The sequence below is a fragment of the Cnephaeus nilssonii genome (assembly GCF_951640355.1).
Source record: "Cnephaeus nilssonii genome assembly, chromosome: 1".
NCBI classification, from domain to species: domain Eukaryota; kingdom Metazoa; phylum Chordata; class Mammalia; order Chiroptera; family Vespertilionidae; genus Cnephaeus; species Cnephaeus nilssonii.
Window position 1 is genome coordinate 69,853,673 of NC_137072.1, and position 27,101 is coordinate 69,880,773.

At 45.8% G+C, this 27,101-nt stretch overlaps 1 protein-coding gene across 1 annotated transcript; it reads left to right on the forward strand.

Annotated features, from left to right (window-relative positions):
- The first annotated feature begins 12,456 nt into the window (after positions 1-12,456).
- On the forward strand, positions 12,457-17,265 carry SOWAHB (sosondowah ankyrin repeat domain family member B). The gene has a single exon (XM_079769640.1). The coding sequence runs from the start codon at positions 13,447-13,449 to the stop codon at positions 15,820-15,822; it is 2,376 nt and encodes a 791-aa protein (XP_079625766.1). The 5' UTR covers positions 12,457-13,446; the 3' UTR covers positions 15,823-17,265.
- Positions 17,266-27,101: the final 9,836 nt, after the last annotated feature.

Here is a 27,101-nt window from a genome sequence, read left to right on the forward strand (position 1 = left end):
ATTTCCCTGGAAAGTTATATACTACTGCTCTAGGCAGACAAAATGCCTGCCACAGGAACCTAAAATGGAAGGCTAATGCTGCCTCCTAAGTGTGTGGGAGCATTGGGTTGATACAATGACTGGCGTTGTATGCTACTGGCATGTAGGTGTGTCTGGAGCCTGGAGGTGTAAATGTCCTGAAATGTAGAGACAGCCTCATTCAATAAAGATGTGTCCTGCCCAAAAGGCCAATACTGTTCCAGCTGATAAACCCAGTCCTGTGGCAATGAACTCCCCTTTCCATAGTTGGGGGCATACCTATTCAATATAAATATTTTTTCCCAGCCTGCCTTTACAGCTAGATGTGGCCATGTGATCGAGTTCTGGTCCATGGAATGTACGCATAAGAGCTGTATATAACTTCTGAGAAATGTCCTTGGAGAGGGTTTGTGCTCTCCTCTTTGTCATTCTTCCTTCCTGCTAGCTGGAATGCAGATATTGACGGCTGGTGCTAGAACAGCCATCTAGACCTATAAAAGGTCAATCCCATTTTGAGAAATCGTGAAACAACAAGATGTAGAGCAAGCATGTCAAACTCGCGGCCCATAAGCTGCATGTGGCCCACAATGAATATTTTTGCGGCCCAGCCAATATAACATTGTGAGCAGTTATTTACATTGTGAGCATAATTTAGCAATTATGAAAGGAAGTAAGTCTCCTGTCAGATCCAGAATGACTGACATTCACCTTGGGTCAGGTTACTTTTTTTATTTTTTTTTATTGATTTTTTACAGAGAGGACGAGAGAGGGATAGAGAGTTAGAAACATCGATGAGAGAGAAACATCGATCAGCTGCCTCCTGCACACCCCCCACTGGGGATGTGCCCGCAACCAAGGTACATGCCCTTGACCGGAATCGAACCCGGGACCCTTGAGTCCGCAGGCCGACGCTCTATCCACTGAGCCAAACCGGCTTCGGCACCTTGGGTCAGTTTTGAAAGTAATCACTGCCAACCAGATTTCCCCCGAAGAAGGAAAGATATAGCAGAGAAGAGATGCCAAGTGTCAGGAAGAAAACATTAATTTTATCATGGCTCATGTTCTTTTTTTTGTATATACTATACTTTTCTAAATAAATCTACGTTTCTATGACAATTGAGGCTTTTGTTTTTTTGCGGCCCACATAAACTTAAACCTTGTTTATGTGGCCCGTGTTAGCCTTTGAGTTTGACATGCTTGCTGTAGAGTGCCATACCAGCTATGGGCTGCCCATGATTCTGTGTGAAGAAATAAACTTCTATCTTAATTAGACTGCAGTTTTGGTTTTCCGTCACGCTGAGCTGAACCAAGTCCTACTATCACCACGTGCTATGTGCCAGCACCTTCTCTAAGTACCATCTGTGAAAACACTACACGCATTAACCCAATGATTGCCCACATCACACCAATGAGATAAGCACTTCTGCCACACACTCCCATTTTGAGATGGAAAAGCTGAGGCTCAGAAGAATAACATACCTTGCCCTAGTTCATGGAAGACGCTGTGTCTCCAGAGCTGCTGCCTAAAGCTAGCCTGTGAGACACCAACAAATGAACGAACCCAGAATAAGCCGATAATGATAAGCACCAAACTAACAGTAATACGCTATTAATAAGTGAAAAGACTTGTCATCACCAGAACCTCAGATACCTCAGTATACTAGTGATGACACATGGTAAGAAATTGGCCCTTTGAAATTTGGGAGGAACCCAACTCTCTGCATATGTGCACTTGCCAAGCGTTTTTGTGGCTGCCAGGCTTTTCAGTCGCGTGCTAAATTAGAATCCTTAGCACTCTAGATGTGTGCCAACTGCAGTTTATAAATATTAAATGGTAATAACGCATGCGGGAGATGACTAAGTGTCCCCTGGCTGCATGCAAAACTGAAAATCTGTGGAATTACACTTCCTTCCCATGTAAGGAAGGAAGATGTGCTTTTGTCAAATTCAGGGGGACCTACAGGCCACACCTTGAGAAGCATTCTTATAAAATGCTGCCTGTGCAACGAAGCCTCTTGTTCTAAACCCACAGCCCTCTGTTTCTTGTTCCTTTGTATCTCCCATTGTCTCATATGTTTCTGTATTAGGTGGAGTCTCAGTCCCTTGGGCTTAACGTTTAGTGTTATCTTTAATTCATAGTTTCTTTGTGAGAATTACTTTAAATCATTTGCCTTCTTGGTAAAGATTAATTTAAAACTAGATAATATAATCTACATTACCCATTCCACAGGGATAAAGGGACAATAAAGTTACAGTATGTATTGAAAGAAAACAGATGGGAATGATGCTATGAACCCCTTCCCATTACAGTATCTCCCCTTAGGGTACTTCCCTCCCTGCCTGTGCCATGAGCTAGTCCATCTGTGTATGTGGGGGGCAGCTTCCTTACCAGCGTATGAATGCAATGAGCATAGCACCCAGTATATAGGAGGCATTCAATACATACGTGTTGAGTGAATGAATAGGGAGGAAAGGTAGATTTTAAAGATCTTGATCTTGTAAGCAACAGAGAATCGATTCAGAGTTGTTTTGGAGCTTTGGTTGTTGTTTTAGTAAGAGGGTGACATGATCAGATCCAGTTTTTAGGCCTATAAGATGAGCATCAGAGTGGAGGATGGACTGGAGTTGGAGCAGGAAGACTAGAAGCAGGGAGAGTGATTAACAGGCTGATGCAGTAGTCCAAGTGAAAGGTACAAGAGCCTGAAATATGTCAGTGGCCAACAAAATGGACAAAATTAGAAGTTCAGGAGATAGAGTTGACAGGACTTTATGACTAATTGGCCTGGGGGTGAGGGAAATATCCAGAATTAATTCAAGTTGTCTACCAGTAGTTTGGATGCCTGTGAGCTAGATAATACAGAAAGAGTGACTTTGCGGGAGGGAAGGATAATGAGGGCTGGTCTGCACATGCTGATTTGGGCCTAGAGACACCCAGCAAGAAGCTGGCAGTGTGACTCTAGAGCTCGGGAGGAAGGCCTGCATGGAGCTACATATTTGGAGGTGATAATTATTTGATAAATATTTGATAAATGTCTCCCAAGGAGAAGATATGTTTGAAAGAGGGGTCCATCCTGTTACTTCTTGGCTTTAAAATGATTTTGGTCACATGATATAAAAGATAAAGTCCAAATGTCTTAATTTGATACCCAAAAGTCTCCCCAGTCTAATATCAGCCCATCTTGTTCAGTCATTTATTCAACACACCAGCCTTTATAGAAAGCCGGGATGCGCTGTGGTGTGTCTTGGGGACAGAGAGACGACTACGTAAGTCTTTGTTGCTGCCCTGGAAGAGGTCTACTGGGGAAAAGAGACAACAAAATAGACGATTAGCATTCAGTAAAATAAGGATGATAATAGAGACCATCTCATAGGGTTGTAGCAAGAATTAAGTGAGTTCATACACATAAAGTCCTAAAACTGTTGACTATGCAATAACTATTATTATTATTATTATTATTATTATTATTATTATTATTGGAGGGGTATGTAATGGGACTGGGGTGTAATTCCCTTGATTGGGCAACTACTGAGCTGAATTGTGAAGGAAATTTGAATTAGCCAGAATAAAGGTTGGAGAAACACATTCCTGAACTTCCTCCTGTTCCCTTGTGTAGTGGGTTGAATGGTGTTCCTCTCCCCGCCCCTGCCCCCCCAAATGATATGCCCATGTCTAAATCCCTGGAACCTGTATATGTTACTATAAAATAAATAACTGTAAAAAGGTAACAACTTGCAGATGTCATTAAATTAAGGATCTTATGATCAGATCACCCTGGATTATCTGAGTGGGCCCTACATTCAATGACAGATGGCCTTGTAAGAGACAGAAGAGGAGAACCACAGAAAGAAGAGAAGACCATGTGAAGACAGAGCCAGATGGGAGTAGTGTGGCCACAAGCCAAGGAGGCCAAAGAATGCAGAGAGCGATCAGGAGCTGGAAGAAGAAAAGAAGGATTCTCTCCTAGGGTCTCCAGAGGTAGTCTAGTCCTACCAACACCTTGATTTCTAATGTCTAGCCTCCTGAACTGTGAGAGAAGAAATTCCTGTTATTTTAAGCCACCCAGGTTGAAACAATGCATTACAGCAACCCTCTCCACAGCTAATTCTTTGCTGGTGGTGAACAGAACACGGTCCAGGCCCTCATGGAGTCTGTATTCTGGTTGAGGGGTCACACAAAAATAAACAAACACAGAGTTAAATTTATTTTTATTATTTTTAGTATTTGTCTTTATTGTTGAAAGTATTACAGATGTCCCCCTTTTTTTCCCATTGACCCCCCCCACCCCCACCCCTACTCCTCCAGGCCTTCACCACCCTATTGTCTGTGTCTATGGGTTATGCATATATGCATATAAATTATTTGATTAATCTCTCCCTACCCACCCATCCACCCTACCTTACCTTAGAGATTTATCAGTCTGTTCCATGCTTCTATGTCTATTGATCTATTTTGTTCACCAGTTTATTTTGTTCATTAGATTCCACATATGAGTGAAATCATGTGATACTTGTCTTTCTCTCACTCGCTTAGCATAATTCTCTCCAGGTCCCTCTACGCTGTCTCAAAGGGTAAGAGATCCTTCCTTTTTATAGCTGCATACCGGAGTGTTAGGTACTGTGAAAGTTAAACTCCAGAACTGTATATCCAATTGTCCACTTGCCATTTCTACTTAAATGTCTAACGGGCATCCCAAAGTTAACTTTCCACAAAGAGAAGTGCCTGGAGGTAGGAAGCTGATTTTTTCCAAGAGAGTCAGGATCGGCCTCTGGGCGGAGGTGACCGTACAGGAATGATGAGGCTGAGCTACAGGTGGTGAATGAAAGGGGAGGTCCAAAGCAAGGTCCTTTTTGTTTGTTTTGTTTTTTGGGGGGGAACAGTGTTTGGGGGTGAAGAGAGAAAGAGGTTGAAGAGTCAAGGGAGGAGGTAACAGGAGTAAATTCAGAGGACGCAGAAGTGACATGGGGCTAAGGGGACAAAGCAGCACAGGGATCGAGGTCTCCAAAGGGAAATAGTAAGAGCAGAGCAGGGACTAAGGGATGCTGACGCAGAGGAAAACTGTCTGGGTTTGACTCCTGGCTCTGCCACTTTGGGTAATAAAATAGCAGGAAATTACATAATCTGGATCTTGATTTCCTCAACTATAAAATAAGGATAATAAGAGCTCCTACCTCATGGGATTTGTTAGGAGACTTAAATATGTTAATGTATATATGGTACTTGGCTCATGGCTGGCACTGAGTATGCAATACGTGTCATTATCACTATTAAGATTATTAGAAGTAGCATCAGGTCTAGAATCAGAATGTGAACAACTGGAAGGAACTTCAGAATCCTCTAGTCTAATTCTCTTATTGTACAAATGGAGAAACTGGGGCCCAGAGAGTTTGTAAATTGGCCAAGTTTAAAGAGCTAGTTAGGGGCAGAGTCAAAACTAGACTTCTTGAAACTGTGTGTTTTCTGATGGGCTTCACGTAGAGATTCAGGCATCATAATGATACAGGCGGTAATTGGGGATCTGGGGAAATAGACGATGTTACTCAGGTAGAATCCAGAGAATGAGCAAAGAATGTGGAAAGAAAAGTTAGCAAGGCTGACTCAGAGTTGGGTCAGGGAGGTAGAAGAACTAGAAAAGGCTATTGGTTGTAGAAGTCAAGACAGAGACCTCAAGGGGAGAAAATGGTCAATTGGATCAAATACTCCAGAGAGTTGAAGAAAGATTATGATTCTAGAGCAAAATGCTAGATTCGGGTCAACTTAATTCAAGCATGAGTTCCATAAGACACTAAGCTCTAAAACTGTTTGGTTTTTTTTTTCTATTTGCAAAATCAGGATGTGCATGGAAAATCTACTGACTAGTTTAACAAATTTAAATCCATACCTTGTAAAGTTGGCAATGGAGGGAGACTTTCTACTTGGAAGGGACCTTGCTCCAGACCCTGACATTAACTTTGGGTGTCTCTCACACTAATGTCTGCTGCAGACACAAGCAGCAGACTGGCCTTAGGGGGACAAAACATGGATTTTACAATTCCTCTCATTGCCATAGTACAGCTGAGACACGATTTAAGCAAGATACTACTAAAGGTTGGATTCCTAATGTTGTAGCTGGTCATGAAACTCTTTTCTTCTCTTTTAGATTCCCTTCATAAGTAAATTCATTCAATCCCATAGCTTTAAAACACCATCTCAATGTCCCAAACTCTCAAATTTATTCCTCCAGCCTGACTTCACCCCTGAGCAATTGCCTACTCTAGATCATTACTTAGATGCCTGGTGGTCATCCTCAACTTAACCTTTCCAAAAGCAAACACTTGACTTCCTGGCCACAAATTAAGTCTTACCTCCATGTCCCCCATCTTGGTAAATTTATGTCCAACCCACAAGCACATTCTCTAGGGTCTCCTCCAGAATATTTTCCAAATCTCAATCCTTCTCTATACCTGATACCTTGCTATTCCAAGCTGCCGTCCTCTCTCACCTGGTCCTCTATAGTAGTGTCCCAACTGGATTTTCTGCTTCTAGTTTATAGCATCTCCTTTCATCTGCTCATACAACAGCCACAAATCTGTTTAATACATAAATCACATGTTACTCTCTTGATTGTAAACCTCCAAAGGCTTCCCATCACATTAGGACTAAAACCCAAGACCCATGAGACCTTACAAGATCCAGACCCTTCTCATTGTTTTGACTTCTCACACCAGCTTCCCTCTCTCACTAGGCTCCAGCTTAGTCGTAGTTTTCTGTTCCTCAAACACGTCATGCTGATTGCTGGTGTATATTACCTCATCTCTCTATCTGGAATGGCTTTCCCCACCCTGCTCCCCTCTTCTCCATCTTCACATGGCTGTCTCCTCCTTATGGACGTTTTCTAAGAGCAGCTTTCCCAGTTCATGCTTGTAGAGTAGCTCTCTAGTCAGTCTCTACTGTATCCGTTAACTTTGTATCTGATCACTTATCTAGTAATATTTTCTTATTCGCTTTTATGTTTATTGTCTGTTTCTTCCCCACTGGAATGTAAGTTTTCTGAAAGCAAACTTTCTGTTTGGTTTAACCACTTTGTATTCAGCCCCAGAAAAGTGCATACACATGGTAGGCATTCAATGAATACTGACAGAGAAAGAAAGAAAACAAAGGAAGGGAGGGAGGGAGGGAGGGAGGGAGGGAGGGAGGGAGGGAGGGAGGGAGGGAGGAAGGAAAGAAGGAAGGAAGGAAGGAAGGAAGGAAGGAAGGAAGGAAGGAAGGACGGACAACAGGAGAAGGGAATTACGTGCAGAGAGCCCTCTATCATTACATTATCTGGTTTATAAATTGGAGCCTTTGCTTCATCAGAAAATGCCTTCCCCTTGTTACTTTAGAGTGCCTTGGAGGGGGGGGGGAGAGAAGGGAGGAATAGGAGGAGGAGGAGATAAAAGAGAGAGGGAAGGATGGAGCGTGGGCAGGTGCTCAGGTTTTCCCTCCTGCCTTTCTGCTGTCCACCTTAGCTCCAGTTCCACCTGGGGATCTGCCCACCTACCTGGATGACTGACATGGGGCAGGTCTACTTTCTTGGGTGGAGATGTCACTCTACATTCACAGTAGAAGTTTGTACTGAAGGCAAAGAATAAACTCATCAGAATGTATCTTACAAGAAATACATACATATTAATAGCAAGGACAGCTACTTTCTACAAGGCAATGATCTCTGTTCTACATACTTCCTATACCTGATCTGAGGATCCGATAAAGGAGAGTGATCTGGAACTTGACACATGTGTGTAAGTCATTATATCACACTGTTGGCTGAGTGTATCTGTTAATGAGAGCAGAGCAAGCACTGCTGGCAAAATGCCATTTATGTTACTCATGCCAAAATGCTGTGCTTCTACTACTTTAAGAGGCATATTTTTTTAAGGACTTACACAGATTAATCTTGGTGTCCTCTCCATCCTAGATGACTTCAGTATCCTTGTGTAAGACTCATTCAGCACCCCTCGCATTGATGCTGTCGCCTCCAATGCCTCTCACTTCCACTATGCTTCATCTACCTGGTCATACTCTGAATCTTTTTTTTTAAAAAAATATATTTTATTGACTTTTTACAGAGAGGAAGAGAGAGGGATAGAGAGTCAGAAACATCGATGAGAGAGAAACATCGATCAGCTGCCTCCTGCATGCCCCCCACTGGGGATGTGCCCGCAACCAAGGTACACGCCCCCAACCAGAATCGAACCTGGGACCCTTGAGTCCGAAGGCCGACGCTCTATCCACTGAGCCAAACCGGTTTTGGCCATACTCTGAATCTTGTCATCATCTCCAAACGATTCCACTTTGCAAATCTTAAGCCCCAAGACTTAAGAATATTTGATGTTCTGCTCATAATATCCTAACCTTATAATTTTATAGCCCCCTTACTCCCATCTTCCTGCTTTTCGACCTCAAAGAGACCTCCTCAAAACTTGTCGCCTAACCTCTTAGCCCCCTAATTAATGTAAAAGCCACTTCTCTTCTCAATGGCAAAAACGGCTCGGCCCTGTCCTGTCCCAGAGAACCACTCAGCCTGAACTCTGGACTTCAGCCCCACCGCCTATTTCATTAAATATTTACTCTCTCCTCCAGGTCTTCAACTTATCTTTTCCTGGCTTCCTTCCCTCAGCACATAGACATGATGATATCTCTCCTAACAACTACCAAAAAAATAAATACATGATCTGATATTCTTCTTATCTGGCATCCTCTTTTCTCTTTCCTGTTGTGGTCAAGTCCTTTTCACCCTACACTAATCCCACTCACTCCTCGCCCCTCTGTAACCTGACTTCTGTCCTCACCTCTCTTCTGAAACTGCTCCAGACCGGGCCTCAGCGGCCGAATAGGCTATGGTCACATTTCACTTCTTATCTAACTTGGCGTCCGCTCCAGAAAGCCGTTCCTCCTTCTGCCTCTGTACTTCCGCTTCCATGATACCCTGCTCAGTGGGGCTCCTCTTCCCCGCCAGCTGCTCCTAAGTCTCCCTAACAGGCTTCCTCTTTCTCTTTGGTAAACGTGGATTCACCTTCCTCCCTATCCCTCCCCACTGCCTGTATATCTCTTTCTAAGCAATGTTATCATTGCCTGTGGCTTAATGGCCATTTATAGATGCTAAGACATATATTCTTGGAGCCTCATACCTATATTGCCTTCTAGACATTCCTGTTTTTATGGCCTCTAGGCATCTCAAACTTACTACACCCCAAACTGAATGTATCATCTTTCCCATTTCCAAAACCAGCTCTTCCGTTTATATTTACTGTACGTGTAGATGCTAGCAGTCATCCATCCGGCAGCTCAGGCCAGACACATGGGAAAAGCCAAGCTTGTTCCTCACCACGAGGCTCCTCTGGCTCCAAATCCTGTTGAATTCACTCACTAAGTCTCTCTTCAATCCATCTGTTCATCTCCCTTTCTCTGACACTGCTGAACTCACACCTTTGCATTCCTGTTCTGAATCTTCTCAGTAACTTCTGGACGGTTCTCCCTGCTGGCAGCTTCATCTACCTCGTCCAGCCTAAAGATTTGATACTGTTTTTTTTCTTTGTCGCTGTTATTCATTTATCTTTTATTATCTTTAGTGTCCTTTTCAAGCTAAAAAAGTAAGTTACAGTCACCCCTCAGCCATCCCTCAAATCTTACTCCTACACACACACACACACACACACACACACACACACACACACACACTTCTTCCTAAAAGTAATATCTTTGTAAACATGCTGCATTTCTCCTACTTTAAGAGGCATCTTCTTTATTTTTTATTTATTTATTTTTTAAATATATTTTATTGATTTTTTTACAGAGAGGAAGGGAGAGGGATAGAGAGTTAGAAACATCGATGAGAGAGAAACATCGATTCAGCTGCCTCCTGCACACTCCCTACTGGGGATGTGCCCGCAACCAAGGTACATGCCCTTGACCGGAATTGAACCTGGGACCCTTGAGTCCGCAGTCCGACGCTCTATCCACTGAGCCAAACCAGTTAGGGCAATATTTTTTTTTTTACATTTTATCATCTCTGAAAGCAGTATATACCATACAATGAATGGTGTCTTAGATTTGGTCAAATACACTATTGTTCTACAATGTGCTTTTTTACTTGTTAATATGGGTCATGATTTCAAACCAGCACTTACTTCCAGGATGATCTTTCTGAAATAAAAATCTGGTCAGGTCACTACCCTCCCAAGAATTCTTCAGAGGACCTCCTCCCTGCTCCCCCGCTTCATCTTCTGACTCCCTCCTACTTTTGTAGTCTCCTTCCCAGCACATCCACACACACCCTCTTCCTTAAGGCCAAGGGCATCTATTTGCGGTTAGTTCCCCAAATACACCGTGCTGAGCCAGGTCTCTGTGCGTTTGCACCACTGTTCCCTCTGCCGCTTCCTCACCTCTTCTACTCAGAGTTGCTTCTTATTGGAAAATTGTTCTGACTCCCCAAGCGGAGCCGGGGTTCTTCCTTTATGCACCACCCCTCGACTTTTCCAGCTTCTGGTGCATATCTTTGTTAAGCCACTTAACACGCAGGTTTGGGCCATGTCTCTTGTTAGTTGCTCCCAACAAATAGTGAGTTCCTGAGTATGTTTTCTTCTTTCTATCCATCTCCAGTAGTGCCGGGGCAACATGGACACTCCATAAATATTTTTGGTAATAGTGAACAGTACCTGAAGGGGGGCATAAAAATGCTCCCTGAGATAAGGTGAAAAGCATTCTAATTAACCATCCCCTTAACCAAGAGAGAGAATGTGGAGTAGAGAAGGTCTGAATGCTAAACTATCTGGGCACCCAGAAATCTAAAGCAACTGCATTTCCCCCCTCCCCTTCTCCCTTCTGCTCCTCCAGACCTACTAATTTCACTCTCAACTGAAGATAATATCACATCAACAATCATGCTCTTGATGACCCCTTCTTTTCTCCCCAGCCCTTATAAGTGCTTCAAGTCCTCTTGCCACAAAACCCTGTATATTTTTTTAATCCTCACTTGAGGATATTTTCCCATTGATTTTTATAGACAGTGGAAGGGACAGGGAGGGACTCAGAGAGAGAAACATCGATGTGAGAGAGACACATCGATTAGTTGCCTCTAGCACGCGCCCCGACCGGAATAAAGTCTGTAACTGAGGCATGTGCCCTTGACTGGAATCGAATCTGGGACCCTTCAGTCCATGGGCCGATGCTCTATCCACTGAGCCAAACTGGCCAGGGCACAAAAACCCTATATTTAACCAAACGTTTTGAAAAGTATCAAAGGGTTGTTTTTTTTTTTTTCCCCCCCACTTGCCATTCTTAATCACCTACCTGAATTTCCTGTCTGAACTCCTTCCTGCCCTAGGTGTGAACACACCTCTCCATCCCTCTAAGATGCAACACCAGGAAATAAACACAAAAAGAAGCTGAAGTTTAATACAAAACCTTTATTTTAATAACCCTCCTGAAAAGCTTGAAACTAATGTTCCACCTCAGTGGAAACCATTATCCCCCTCTCAACCCAGTATTGGGTTTAAATCTAGAAAATGCCAAAAAAATAGACAAAAATGTTTCCCACTTCTCCTTTCTGACATAGGTAACAAAGCCAAAGATTCCAATTCATTCACAGAAAAATATCAGTTACTGTTGGAGACTTAAAATAAACCTCAGCTAATGTGGCCTACGTGGCCATCACAAAGAATGAGTTATGCTAAAGCAGGTTGACAATTGTGGGGCCAACATACTTTCAAGACCCTCCCTTGGCAGCAAGGACATGGACTCAGGACACAGTCAGAAATGGTGGAGAAAAGAAGGAAAGTGAAAGATGAGGGTTAGTATAGGAAAGAAGAGTGGCAAACGGCAGCAGGGGAAAAGAGAGACTTTATAATTGGAAATACATTTAGCTGACAGAGGACTTTAAGAAATAGTCTTGCTGTGACATTTGGGGCTATGATGACGGAAAGAAATGCCAAGACGGCTAAGAAAAGAATGGGGGAGGGCATGGAGCCAGATAGGTGAGTAGATAAGACAATGAAAGTATCTCGGGAACGTAAACAGGACTGATAAAGAAACAGGACCTCTACTCAAGGACCTCAATAAAAGAAAGAGCAGGACCAACATGTGCACAGATAAAATGGAGGGGAAAGCAGCTGCTAGGAAAAGTGCTGAATTCTACTGTCTGGAAGAGGCCGGTGAAAAAGGCACCTCTAGCTACAAATGGACTCGAATTAGGAAGTTCACGGCCTCTGGATAGAGAATTAGAATCTAGGGACGTTCTAATGTTCAGGTAGTGGGGTCAAATCAGGCTACTCTGAAATATGCTTAACACGTTGATTCTGGCGGGGGGGGGGGGGGGGGAGGTGCGGGGAGGGGACTTACATTCAGAGGAGAAAGACAACTTCACTTAGGCCAACACAAAAGACATGTCCAAAAGTCCCATTTGGTTCACAAATTTGAGGGTAAATAAAAACGAATATGGGTAAAAAGTCCCTTTGGTTCACAAATTTGAGGGTAAATAAAAACTGGCATCCAATACCTTAACAAGGCATAATTCCTGATCATTTTAGCTGGTGGGATAATCGACTGGCAAACTGATGTTCCCTGCACCGCAATCCGAGGCAATCACAGAGGAAAAGGAAAGGCCGACATCACCCTGTAACCTGCACAGGGATGTTTCTTTTCAGTACGGACTGGGGTGCCGGTACCTGGGCGGCATCCCCAGATCCGGAGAGGGTGTTTGGGATGCAGAGTGAGTTTCCCCGGACCGCAGGGAACCTGGAATTACCGCCCCCCAGCCTGGGTAAAGACAGGCCCTCCTAGAGAGACCGCGGAATGCCGGTTAAGGAGCACCTTCCCCGCACCCACCGGCTCCAGCCATTACTCAGGCAGCTCAAGGAGAGGGCACGGAGGACAGGCCAGTGGCTCACCTACCTGCCGGGGCCAGGAGGGTCCGCGGCCAGCTCCCGCTCGCTCCCGCCCTCGCCCACGGGCGCTCTCCCGGCTCGGACCGGCCTGACTCATCGGGGACGGGCGGCACGGGTGGGGAGACCTCGGAGGGCGGAGGGACCGGCGGAGGCGGGCCGGGCCCATCCCCCAGGGCCAGGCGGGAGGCGTCGCCAGGGCGCAGGTGAAACCGACTCCGACCTAACCCGGGGACGTCAGCTGCCGGGGCGCCCGGCGAGAGGCCCGCGTCGCGCAGGGCCGGCCCCGCAGCCGCCCTCTCCCACCCGGGCTGGGTGCGGGGACTCGGCCGGGGGGCTTCTCCCCCGGAGATCCGCGGCCCTTGGGCGCGCTCGGGGCTGCCAGCCGCGCCGGCGTCTGCGGCCGATGGAGGCGGTGGCGCCGCCCCGGGTGCAGGTGACACTCGACAGGCCGAGGTTTCGGCTGGCGTGGGCAGAGCTCGGGGAGGGAGAGAGACGGACCCTCGGGGGCCTGGGGGCGGCCGGGCAGCGATGGCCCGGGAGCTGAGCCAGGAGGCACTCCTGGACTTCCTGTGCCAGGCCGGGGGCCGGGTGGCCAACGCCGCCCTGCTGAGCCACTTCAAGAGCTTCCTCCGCGACCCGGACGCGACCCCCAGCCAGCACCAGCGCCGCCGCGAGCTCTTCAAGGGCTTCGTCAACTCGGTCGCCGCAGTGCGCCAGGACCCCGACGGCACCAAGTACGTGGTGCTCAAGAAGAGGTACCGGGACCTTCTGGGGGAGGAGGGGCTGCAGCGACCCCGAGACCCGCCCGCGGCCGCCGCCCCTGCAGGGGGAGCTGCGCCCTGCTCCCCGCCCAGCGCGCGCCCAGGGGAGGCGCCGCGGCAGCCGCGGCGGCGGCGGCGGCGGCCGGGGAAGGAGCAGGAGGAGGAGCCAGCAGGTGCCGCAGCCCCGGCAGCTGGTCCAGGTTGCAATGGACTCTCCGCCAGCGGCGCCCGGGAGGCGGCCCGGGGAGGCGGCGACGGGAGAAGACGCGGCTCCGACCTCCGGGCGCCGGTGCCCGCGGCCGCGGCGGCAGCTGCCCAGGTCGGAGCGAGATGCGCGGCGGCGGAGACGCAGGGCCGCAGCTGCTGGGAATGTCTCCAGAACGGCCTGGGGGCACTCGCGGGCGAGCCGCGGGCCGGAGCACTCCCCGACCCCGCCACCGCCGCGGAGGAGCCGGCGCGGGCTCCCGCTGCCCCCGATGACCGCAGGGCTCCCGGCCCGGAGCTGGGAGGCGCGCCCGCTGAGCCCGCGCCGGGGACCGCCGCGCCCCTCTCGCCTCCTCCAACCGTCGAGGCTGCTGGGAGCGCGGCTTCCCCGCCTGCCCTCCTGTCCCGCTCTCCTCCTCCCGGAGACCCGCCGGCGCTGATGACCCCGGGCGACCTGCATCATTCCAGGCAGCAGCAGCAGCAGCAGCAGCAGCGCACTCGGGAATGGGTGGCCAGACATCCCCACACGCCCGAGGCCCGGGACCAGGGCCCCACCAGAGCCTGGTCAGTGCTGCCCGAGAACTTCCCCTTGGAGCTGGGCTTCGGGGTCCCAGAACCTCAGTCAGCGCCTTTAGACCCTCCGGTCTCCCCTCATTCTCTCTTCCCGGCTGTCCCGGAATCCTGCCCCGGGAACCCCCCGTTGGCGGTCTTTCGCAGCATCCGTTCCCAGCTGTCCCTCCAAGAACTGGATGACTTTGTGGACCAGAACAGTCACAGCAGCGAGGAGAGCAGCAGTGGGCCCAAAGAGTCCCCGGGGGGTTCTGAAGAGGGGCTGCACGGCGCCCTAGGAGCCCCAGATTGGAGAGAGCTCAGGAATTCAGCTGGCGGCCTTTCTCTAAAGGAGGGCGGCTGCAGTGGGAGCCCTCAAGGCCTCAGACGCCGAGGGGATGGGCACGCCTCTCCGCAGGTTCCAGCTGGGGCCAATGGTCTCGCCCGCCAGCCCCCGGAGCCTTTGCCCTGGCCGGCGCCCAGGTTAAGGAGATCCTTCAGGATGAGCTCTTTGGCGGGGAGAGCCAAATGGTCCTCCTCCGATGAGGAGTGTCTTGAGGAGGACTTGCTGAAAAGGAGTCGGCGCCCACCACGGTCCAGGAAACCCTCCAAGGCAGGAGCAGCGTCCAGCCCCAGGCTGGATGCCGCCTTGACGCGAACCCCTGCTGATCTGAGGGCGGCTGTTGCTGCGAGGGGTCGGCTGCACAGCGTGTGGGCCCCAGGTGGGCAGGCGCCCGCAGCCTTGGTCCCGCACAGACCTGAGCACAAGCCGTCTCTGGTGCCCCTGGATGCCAGGGAGCATGAATGGATGGTGAAGCTTGCCACCGGCTCTTGGATTCACGTGTTGACTTTGCTTTGGGAGGACCCTCAGCTGGCTTTGCACAAGGACTTCTTGACCGGCTACACGGCTTTGCACTGGATAGCCAAGCACGGTGACCTCCGGGCCCTGCAGGACTTCGTGGGGAGTGCCCAGAAAGCAGGGGTTGCTCTTGATGTGAATGTGAAGTCCAGCGGTGGGTATACCCCGCTGCACCTGGCAGCCATCCACGGCCACCAGGGGGTCATGAAATTGCTGGTGCAGAGGCTGGCGTCCCGGGTGAACGTCCGGGACAGCAGCGGGAAGAAGCCGTGGCAGTACCTGACCAGCAATACCTCTGGGGAAATATGGCAGCTCCTGGGAGCCCCTCGGGGCAAGCCCATTTTTCCTGTCTATCCCTTGGCCCGAAGCTCTTCCCCCACCCGGAAGGCCAAGAGCCGAGACCTAGCTAGACACATCACCCGAAAGACTTCCCTTGCGGCACTCCTCAAAAGTCAGCACAACAAATGGAAATTGGCCAACCAGTATGAGAAATTCCCCACTCCAAAGGAAAGGGAAGAGTACAGTGACTGAGGTGGGCCCCTCTCTCCAACACACAGCCCCTTTCATCCCCGAGTGAAAGAATTCAGGGGGGATAGGAAAATTGCTGAGGAGTTGGTAAAGAGAGAGACCACGTGAGATGGCCTACCCAGTATTTACCTGCCTGGATGTTTTGTCAGCACCTGGTGGATCTCAGGGATTATTCAGGCTTCCGACAGCTCACATCCTTGGGCCAGTGAGACCTCTACAAGGGGCAGAGCCAGGTGCTTAAAAGCAGCAGGTGTCTTCCTCTTCCTGGGGTCTGAGCACAGTGAGCCACATTGTTCTCCGTAGCCGCAGTTCCCAGGCCTTGGCTAGAGAGGGAACAGCTGTCTAACAAGAAGGAAGGCACTTCCAGGAATCAACAAAGCTCAGACAAAACCCTCTCTGGCTGTTAGTTCTCTGGCTTCTGTTCGTTTGGAGAATAATTTGGCTGAGGGTGGAAAGCTCCAGATTTGAAATCAGATGGCCCCTCTTTTCTTTTCTTATTCTTTTTAAAAACCTTTTTCTTTATTCATTCCTTTTCTCCTCCCTCCCTCCTTCCCTCCCTCCCTTCTTCCCTTCCCCACTCGCTCCCTCCGTAACTGCTTTCCTCCCTCCTCCTTTTCCCATTCAAATCAGTGAAATGAACTTATTACCAGAGAGTAGAATTTGACTTAAGAGATTCCTCAGCTCTGTCCTGGTTTGCCTTTGGAAGCTAATGCATGAAATGATTTAGTGCCTCCTTTGGGTTTCTTCTCCACGATCAGAGAAGTTGTTGGGTAAGATCCAGTTATGACTGATATCCAGGCCCTGTTTTGTTTTTTTTGTTTGTTTGTTTGTACGTGTAAATCAACCTAAGGGGAAACTTTCCCAATGTAAACACTGGTGGCTCATGTGCCTCGTGACTGAAACCAGCGTTCACGGAAGCTGCCTATGGTACAGACAGCAGAATTAGCATTAGCAGTTTTCAGTAGGTTTGAATGGCCAGTGTTCCCACTCATGAAAGGAGAAAAATTATTTCGCTTTGGGGAAACAGTGAGGGTTAAGAGGTAAATGCCTTCCCACCAGGAATTTTCAACGCTGCTAAATATAATTTTATTTGCACTGAACTTGTTGCCAATTAAGATTAAATATTAGCCTGAAGTGCTGTCTCTAACAGGAAGTGCTCCTTTTAATTACTTGTGACAGGACTGATCTATGTGGATCCATGAATTGAGAACATCAAGATTTCAGAATATAAATTCAAAGAGGGTTGAAAAATGAAATGTCTAAGTGGAAATCGTTAATTTTTTATGGAAATGTTTTCATGTGCTGTGGAAATGATGCTGTATTTTAAAAGTATTTTTGTATTCTGGTTATCTTCCCCCACCCCCATTAAAATTAAAATGTTAACAAATCTTTATAACTTATTATATTTGTGCTGATTACTGTTAACTTTCTTCTTTGCAAATATGTGTCTCAGTGAATGTCAAGTATTTTTTGTTTGTAGTTTTACTTTATAATTTTGCTGAAATAAACATATCTCTGTTCTATTATAAACCATATAGGTATAATAAAGAAATCTAAGGGTTGTTTTTTTTTTCAAAGAGACTTATACAAGGGCTGACACTTCGGGAAATCAAATTAAAAAAAAAAAAAATGAGGACAGCCCTGGCCAGGTGGCTCGTTAGTTGGAGCATCGTTCCATACACCAAAAGGTTTCAAGTTGGATCCCCTGTCCAGATGCATTACGGAGGCAACTGATTAATGTTTCTCACATCGATGTTTCTCTGTCTCTCTTCCTTCCTCTCTCTCTAAAATCAATACAAACATATCCTTGCTTGAGAATTTAAAAAGAAAGAAACTATAGGGACAATCCCAGTGGAGCCATGGTTAAGAGAGATGAAAAAAAAAAAAAAAAGATAAACATCTAATGCAAATACTTTAGTAAATAGGTGTTTTTCAAGGAAAAAAATTACAAAAATATCAACTTCTTTTAAAAACCAAAGAATGTTTTTACTTTACCATATTTTTTCACTACTTCAATTTTTTCAACAAATATGTTTCGCTTCGTGCTGTGGGATTTATATAGGTGAGTGGGACATGACCTCTTCCTTCTTGAAATTAAAATCTAACAAGATTTGTTGTTGAGTGATTTATACCCTATCTTGCTCCCAAGGTGTCTTCTAAAGTTGCATTATATTAGATATCAGCTTTTAAAATGAGGCAAAGAGATAAAAATGTGATACCAAGAATGAACACAAAACAATCATAAAGCAAGGAAAAAAACTTCCAAGTGTCATAAGTACAGAATTAAGTGCTGGGGAAATCAGAGGGCTTCACTGAGGCCAGGAATCTTTTAGTGAATGATACTGGCTTTCCATAGAAACCAGCTTTATTGGTTCTACCACATTCTTAACTTCTGCTTCAGTGTGTGATTTGCATAGCACTGGTGTTGGCTGATTGCTTAATGGTTAGAACAACGTCTTGGGTTTCACCTTGGTTCTCATGAAGATTCAGAGCGCTCTGGCCTTTGCCCACATGTCACGCTTAGAACTCTGGTCAACTCTCTTATATGGTCAACGTGTGTTGGGAGGGTGCAGGCAGGGGAGGGTGTTGAGCACAGAGTTAAAACACACAGATCTGATCAAATCACCCTTTTGCTCATGTTGTGAAGTTCAGGCTAGGAGAGCTGCCAGGCCAAGCACATTTTCCCAGCCTCCTGCCAACCAATGCTTGCCATGACCCCCCCACCCCCCACCCCGGAGGCCACATCAGCCCACTGCGGGTACTAACCACCCTACCCTCTCACTTTCTGTCTTGGTGCTGAATTCCTTCAGCTTAGAACCCCTTTGGTTGTACTCCTGGTGGACTTACTGTTAGTCTTCCAGGGACAGTTCAAGTGTCACAGCCTCTATGAAGAGTCCAGGGTGAAGACCTACAAGCCAGAAGAGGTAGAGCTCCTTTATCAGAATTCTCACACTATTGTACACACATCCCACTTACCGTTTTTGCCATGTAGTATTTTAGCAAATTGAAAGTTTTGTTTTTCCTTAAGACTTTGAATATCTGGAGATTAAAGAACGTATTTTCAATTCATCTAAATGTACTAGGTATTTATGGAGCATCTGTTGCGTGATAAAGACAAGGAGAGTGTGAGGGCGGGGTCACTGAAAAATAATTCCAGAACAGTGAGGTAAGCAGATAGACACGTGCATCGAGACTATGAGAAGACAAAGAAGCATTTGTGGAGCATTTTCTCTGTATCAGGCTCTATGATTTTGCTGAAAATACAACATTCAGTAAGATATACATGCTCCCTGCTCTCACGGCACTTTCCTGGACAGGGGAGGTCAGGAAGGTAAAATGGGAGTTAGATGGGCTTCGAAGGGGCAAGTGGAGAAAGGAGGAAAGAATATTCCAGAAGGATCAGAAGCAAAGCCACAACTTGTGGTTGTGAGGGATGTGTGGCCACTGCTGTGGGGCACAGTGAGGTGGCGTGGAAAGAGATGAAGATGGACAAGTAATTGAAGGCCAGGTTGAAAAAAAGACTTACTGTAGGGTATGTCAATTTTGATATGGCGTTTTCCTAGGATGCTGGAATTGTCAGAGCTCCTCCAGAAAACCTAGTGTTATTACAAATATAGATAGTTTCCTAGAATCTCAATTTGAAGACAAAACAAACAAACAAACAAACAAACCAAAAACACAACACATCAAAGTATTTACTTAGGGAGGTGCTCAAGTTTAAAGTTTCCCTTTCAGCCCTGGCCAGTGTGGCTCAGTTGGTTGAATGCGTCCTCTCGTGCACTGGGAAGTCACAGGTTCTATTCCTGGTCAGGGCATATGCTGGGGTTGTGGGCTCGATCCCCGGCACAGATGTTTTTTATTCTCTCTCCCCTCCTCTCTCTCTAAAGTCAATAAAAACATACTGTATTTTTTAAGTTTCCCTTTTAAATTTTTCTATCTTTGATATTAATGCTTACTTCCTAGTAGGCAATAAAGTAATATAACAAATGGCAATTTAATATTAAAGGCAAACATTAGATACTGCTGATAATCTTAGCTCAACCACTTGCTTTTTTATAGTTGTAAAGTAGTGAATTTTAATCTTGTAAATATATACGCGATAGACCATATTCTTATTTTCTGGTAGTGAAATTGCTTTCGGTTCACCATTTCAGGATCTTACACATGGCATGCCATGACTTCCAGATGCTTTGATTCCTCTATAAATTTTCCTAAATAGCAACTTTATTGAGATATAATTTACATGCCATACAATTAACCTGTGTATAGGGTACAATTTAGTGATTTTTAGAGTATTCACAGAGTTGTGCAATCACCACAATAAATTCTCGTCTAAGTGTGAGAACGACTGACCAGGCAGAGGAAGCCACTGACAGTTTACCGCAGCGGAGTGACATAAATAGGCTGAGGTGAAACAAAGAGTTCTCCTGCTCCTGTAAGCAAGACAAGCGAGAAGCAGAAATCAGTCAAGTGCTTATACTGTCTTAGTTTTCTGTCTTAGGACTGTTTTGTTTTGTTTTGTTTTGTTTTTTAATATATTTTATTGATTTTCCACAGAGAGGAAGGGAGAAGGATAGAGAGTCAGAAACATCGATGAGAGAGAAACATCGATCAGCCGCCTCCTGCACATCCCCCGCCGGGGATGTGCCCGCAACCAAGGCACATGCCCCTGACCGGAATCGAACCCGGGACCCCTCAGTCCGCAGGCTGATGCTCTATCCACTGAGCCAAACCAGTCAGGCTGTCTTAGGACTGTTGATTCAATCAGCAGAATAAGGTGATTAAGATTGGATGTCTACAATGTGGAAAGAAAATTTTAGTTGGAGGGGCTGCCTTGGTTGATAGGAATTAGAAAGGCTCAGGTAAGATCCAAAAAGAGACCCCTGTTTCCTCTCATTGCTCAGATGCCCTGTTCAGTTCATTACTGTGACGACAGTCTAGGTTCATGGTGACACTGATCTAAGAGTGTACATTCAATCTCAGGCTGGTTAGCACAGCAGTGCTGTTGTGTGTGCTTATGCTCGCCAACATCAAGCACATGATTGAAAAGGTGGGATGAAAGGGTAGAATAGTGCAGCACTCAAGCTCCTGACAATGAAGCAAGGCTGCTTGCTTTCCTGTCCTCGCTTGGAGAAGGTCTTCAACCTCTCAATTGTCTTATGTTTAAGGTGGATTTTTTTGAGAGGATCAAATGAATTAATGCAGTACCTGGCACATAGTAAATGCTCAATAAATGTTAGCTATTATTATTTTTAAACACCATGAAAAATATACAGCTCACTTTAAATTTCATCTATGCTGAAAAAAATAGAAATCCTCTAGTTGACTTAGAAGGTGCTACAAGAAAAAGATTTACTAATAAAGCAAAACATTTTCCCCTATACTTCTATATAAAAATATGCTTGTGTTTCTCATTTCAAATGAAAAAAGACTGTTCAACTATCTCTTGTGGGTAACAATCATTAGCTGTTATGATATGTCATTAAGCAGAACCATGTCTAATTGAAGTTACATACACTAACACCCAACAAATAAGCAACTCTGGTGGGGCCTGGAACTGAACCCAGGCAGAGCTCTTAAGGGGTGAGGCTGATGGGGAGGGGTGTGTGTGTGTGTGTGTGTGTGTGTGTGTGTGCGCGCGCGCGCGCACGTACACATGTGTGTTGAGCCACTATCAGTTAAGAAATTGAAATATCTAAATTTAACCATACAGTAAATTTTATCAAAATTCCACTAACTTTGTCAAAATAAGGTCTCATCTTGGACTAAAAATTATTGCCCTATTGAACTATTGCTTCTCCTTGGTATGGAAATAGTACTTCTTGATTTCTAGTTCCCAAGTTGGACTTCTCTTTTCTACTTCTAAGACTTGAGCTTTTTTAAAAAGGGCATAGCTGTATGTAAATCATACCTCAATTAAACAAGAAAGTGACAAGACAAAGGGGAGAAAGATATTTATCAAATTGCCTGTTGGTGCCAAAACCAGGACTCTGTTTTGAGAGGGTCTAATTCTTCCATGCGTTCGATTTCTCTTTTTGAGAAGAGTGAACACTCCCAAACCTAACAGCTATTAACAGGTGTTTCTGTGCCATCGCTCTTTCTGAAACCATAATTGTTAATCTTATAGGACTTGAAGCTTTTGGTTAATATATTTTTGTCCCCACATACAATTAGCTTTCTAGTGAACCCTTATCCTTTGGTGTCAATCAGGGAAGAGCCTCAGGGACGTGAATGTGGTGAACACACTGACTTGCCACAATCCCACAATGGGTGTCATTGCCTGAGAGACTGGGCTGGCTAAGGTAGGGCTGAGGCAAGGAGACATAGGGCCAGAAATAGTCCCATTTCCCTAGTGGTTTGAGGAAGTAGGCTTGCCAAATCTTATAAGGGTTTATAGATCAGAGCAATTGAAGTTTTGAATTAAAACAAACTTTTGAAAGTGAGCAAAAGGAATATTCATTCAGCAGATGCCAATAACTTTGCCTGAACTGATGGTCCAGGGAGAGTTGCATTCACTTTTCTTTCTGGGAAGAGCTAGGATATATCCCTTACCCCCCAACTCCCCCCACCCCCACATAGGAATAGCCACGCCCTTCCAGCGCTAGGATGTTGACTGAGGGTTCTCCTCAGTTTCCCACCTGTTTACGTGCCAAATGTGAGCCTTGATTTTGTGAAGAAAGGAGAGGTGAGGAAGGAGAAAAACATACCAATAGCATCAAGTTGCCTCAGATCTTCAGGATGGACCATGCTAACATGTACAATATTACAATGGATAACAGCAAATGGAGAAAAAAGAACAGAAGGCTGATTTTGCTTTATCCGGAGGCCAAATATATTCACAATAGAAATTTTAACTCTTGATCCCTAAGGGGCATGTAAACAAAGTAATTTTTCATAATAATGTATAATAAGCCTACCTGTGGAGCCATCTTTCTATGCTTTGAGGAGAGACCACAAAATATTGCCCTGATTCTTGATACCTGTCATGAAGTCTTTGGGAACACTGAGTCCTAGAACCCTTTTTCAAATATGGTTACACTGTATATACCTCTCTCAGGAGCATTGTGTCCAACGTGAATGATCTTTTACGTGCTTTTCTCTTTTGAGCTTTGTTTTTGGCCAACTGTGGCAGTCAGTTGGGAACTGACAGGGGCTGGAATTCAAATAGTATGGAAATATATTTTTTAATTACTTGAAATTTTCAATTATTAGTGTTATAGATATTCTATGCCACTTCACCCTCCCCTCTCCATATAGTTCTAGCATGGATAATGGGGAATTGAGTGATTGTATCTATATTTTTACACCACAAGATATATTGTATTTTCTAAATATGTTTCCACCTGGCCAATGTGGCTCAGTGGTTGAGCATCAACCTATGAACCAGGAGGTCAGGGTTCAATTCCTAGGGGGGGGGGGGGGGCACATGCCCAGGTTGCAGCTAATCAATGATTCTCTCTCATCATTGATGTTTCTATCTCTCTTCCTTCTTTTCTTTGAAATTAATAAAAACACACACACACACACACAGTATATATTCTTGGTGGAGGAAAGCATCTGTGTAAGGAAGCTGACCCAGTGACTACTAAAATTCCTAATTCTGTGTACAGCCAGGGATTCTTTGAGATCCAGGTGTTTTCCTGCTAAGAGCTTTACAAGCCACTTGGAAAAGTAGAGTGGCAGAACCGGTGGACCCGTATCACCAGGCAATCCTGCATTGTAGGCACAGAGTGGCTCTATTCTGCCATAGTTAACGTTTTCTCTTTATGGTGGTATATGGCTGACTCAAATTTCATTTTGGAGGTCTTTGTGTGTATTTTCCCCCTCATAAAGACTCCTTATGTCTTTATTCATTTCCTCTGGTTGAGAAAAGAAAATCATTATCCATTATAAACTTAAAGCCATAGCATCTAGATACTGGCTTATGTTGGGAAATGGTTTTGAAGTAACTCACAGTGGGTGTTCCTATAAGGAAACAAAACATTTGTATGAGCAGAGATGAAGCAGTATTTTGTGATGTGTGTAGATACCACAGCAAACACTCCCATTATCTGGTAGGTTTGAAAACGGGATTGCTTTGATTAATTAATTATTCTAGTGAATATGGATTTCTCATATATACTTTACATGATTAACAGTTTAAGAGAATGAACTACAATGAACTACACTAAGCACTAAACTAAACAAAGTATTTTATGTTTCAAAAAACCATACAAGACCCTGAAATGTTTTTTGTGCTTATTATTGTGAATACCAATCATCTTTGCATTTTAGATGCACAGAACTAAAGTCAGTTGATGAAAGGTTGGGTTTTGTAAATTTTACAACTATTTTTATATTTTAAAATATTGAAAAAATATACAAATAATACATACTTACTGTAAAAAATTAGATAACAGATGAAGTAAAACAAGAAAAGCCCTAATTTCTCAACCTTGAAGTAATCACAGATACTATTTTGGCATGTGTACTTCCAGAATTAATAACAAAAACAAAACCACAGTATATAGTAATTTCCAACTTATTTTATTGTTTAATATATTTACTAGAGGCCTGGTGCACGAAATTCATGCATGGCGGGGGAGGGGGGGTCCCTCAGCCCAGCCTGCACCCTCTCCAATCCAGGATCCCTCTTGCAATCTGGAACCACTGGCTCCTAACTGCTCATCTGCCTGCCGGCCTGATGCCCCTAACTGCTCCCCTGCCAGCCTGATGGCCCTAACTGCTCTCCCCTACCAGCCTGATCCCCCTAACTGCTCTCCCCTCTAACTGCCTAACTGTGCTCCCCTTCTGGCCTGATCCCCCTAACTGCCTATCTGCGCTCCCCTTCTGGCCTGATCCCCCTAATTGCCTGTCTGCGCTCCCCTCCTGGCCTGATCCCCCTAACTGCCTATTTGCTCTCCCTTCCTCTCCACACCCTTCGGAGGACCCCCAGCACAGGCGTGCTGAGAGCTCCCTGCCGTGGCTCCGCCCCGCCCTGCCCCCACCCTGATTGGTCATTATGTGATGGCATCCTGGACAATTTGCATATTCCTTTATTATTAGGAATTGGAATTGGTATTACATCTTGAGTTCAAGTAAGGAAAAGTTTAGGTCTTCTGACAGACTCATAAAGAGCAGGCAGACAGCTCTGGGAGAAGTGTTGGGGGTGGTGGAGGGATTGAGCAAAAAATAAAAAAAGATAACTCATGGACAAGGCCAACAGTGTGGTGATTTCGGGGCAGGGGGTGGAGGGTAGATGGAGGTGGAAGAGAGCACAGAGGGGATAAATGGTAATAGGAAAAATAAAATAAGAAGTTTAGGTCTTTAGGTGGCTGAAAGTGGGGCAGTTCACAATCTTTGTAGACCAGACTTTTGCTTCAATGTTAACTTCCATTCTCTGCAGTCAAAGGCTATATCCTAAGTGTATCAAGCGTTCAATTATTTTAAAAATCGTTTCTTGAATTCCTTTGGCTTGAAGCAATAATGTTCTTTTGTGTCTCACCAGCGTCTTGGCCCAGGTTCTGGGTGCCTGCCTTTTCAGGTAGGAGGCCTCTCCTCCAGGAAACAGAAAGACAAGAGGGCACGCCTCGCTGGGACCACACCTCTCACACCTGTAGCTTTTCTGTGTGTTTGGGGTCAGTGGAGACATGAGACAGGTGTGAGCCAGACCTGATTGAAGAATGTTTCCTATGCTTGATTACAACTTAAAATGGGCCAGATCTACCAGTATTACTGGTCTGGAAAAAATATCCTCAGGTGAGGATAAAAAAAAAAAAAAAAAAGAATAGCCCTGGGCTGGGCTGGGCTGGTTGGCCGGGTAAATAAAGGTACAAGTGCCATCCAAGCGGTAATCCCAGTAAAGGGTCTCCTGAGCCCTGTCTCCTCTGCTGGCGGCTTCCCAAGGACCGCACCTTCCCTATGGTCTTGCCCACGGCCTTCTGCCCTCCCCCCTCCCCCACCTCACCAATTTCATAGAGAAGTCCTCTACGGCGGGGAAGCTGTGGACGTGCAAGCAGGTACCAGCCGCTCAGCTTGAATAAGAAAAGAGAGGAAGAATGAAAGAAGGAAGGAAGGAAGATGTTATACAGGGTAAGAACGACAGCAACGCAGCGGTTGACCAGTTTGTTGAGGCTGTTCTTTTTTTCTTTGTGGCTCTGACTCTTGAGGAATCATTGCCACTTAATTGTACACCTGCAGGAGAAGAACGCAGGGCCCACTACAAATGAAATTAAGTTCCCTTTAGAATTAGTTGAAAGCTTCCAGCATAGATTCCCTTTTCCTTCCAGCACAGACTCCAAGCAGCTGGCTATGTGTTTGGCAAGTACTGCGATTGTGATCGCATGGAATGTGTCTCTGGGAGAGGAATCCCTGCCAGACAGGGAGACTCGCTGCACCTCCAAGTTTGAAGATAATAGAATTAGGTTGCTGTGCCCATGAGGTGCTATCATTGCTCCTCCAGACAGTGACTGAATAGCAGAGGTTCTTGGAATTAGGAAAGGAAGCTTAACGTAGTTTTTTAGCTTATCTCTATATATAAAAGCCTAAGCGACCATCTGACCGTCCGACTGTCTGGTAGCTATGACGTGCACTGACCACCAGGGGGCAGGCGCTCCACGCAGGACCTGCCGAGCGACAGCAACTTTGCAGAGTGCCCTCTCGCACTCCGGGACCCCTTGGGGGATGTCGGACGGCTGGTTTTGGCCCGATCCCCACAGGCCAGGCTGAGGGACCCCACCGGTGCACAAATCCATGCACCAGGCCTCTAGTATTCTATATTAACAGAACCATCAAAGGAACCAGCTTACAAATGATAAAGGTAACTAACTGCTCATGTATTGCATTGTTGTCCCAAGGTGGCAAGACACTCCTTCAGATTTAAAGCCCAGGCATTTTCTGTTTTTCTATTTTCTGTTTTTCCCTAAGGGCAAGCAAATTAACGTGAGGTGCTCCAGCTTGGGGTTGCTGGGGTCAGCTGTGCTGTAGGCTAGTGTATTTTGTGGAATTTATCTTCCCTAGTCCTCATTACAATTCACCACTTCTTAATTAGAGGCAGGTCAAGACCTTGGAAGATGAAGGAAAGCATGTTTTCTCACGTGTGGTCTGTGACTCATCTATGTCATTGCTTTGCTTGTCAGATAAAAATGGCAGGGGCTTGAATTCCATCCCAGATTTAGTGAATCAGAATTTCTGGGGCCAGGACTGGGGAATCTTATTTAATCCAGAGGCTTTGGTAATTATTCTGCTCGCTGAAATGTGAGGACAGATTTCTCTTCTACCTTCTCCAGGCATTGTAAAATAAC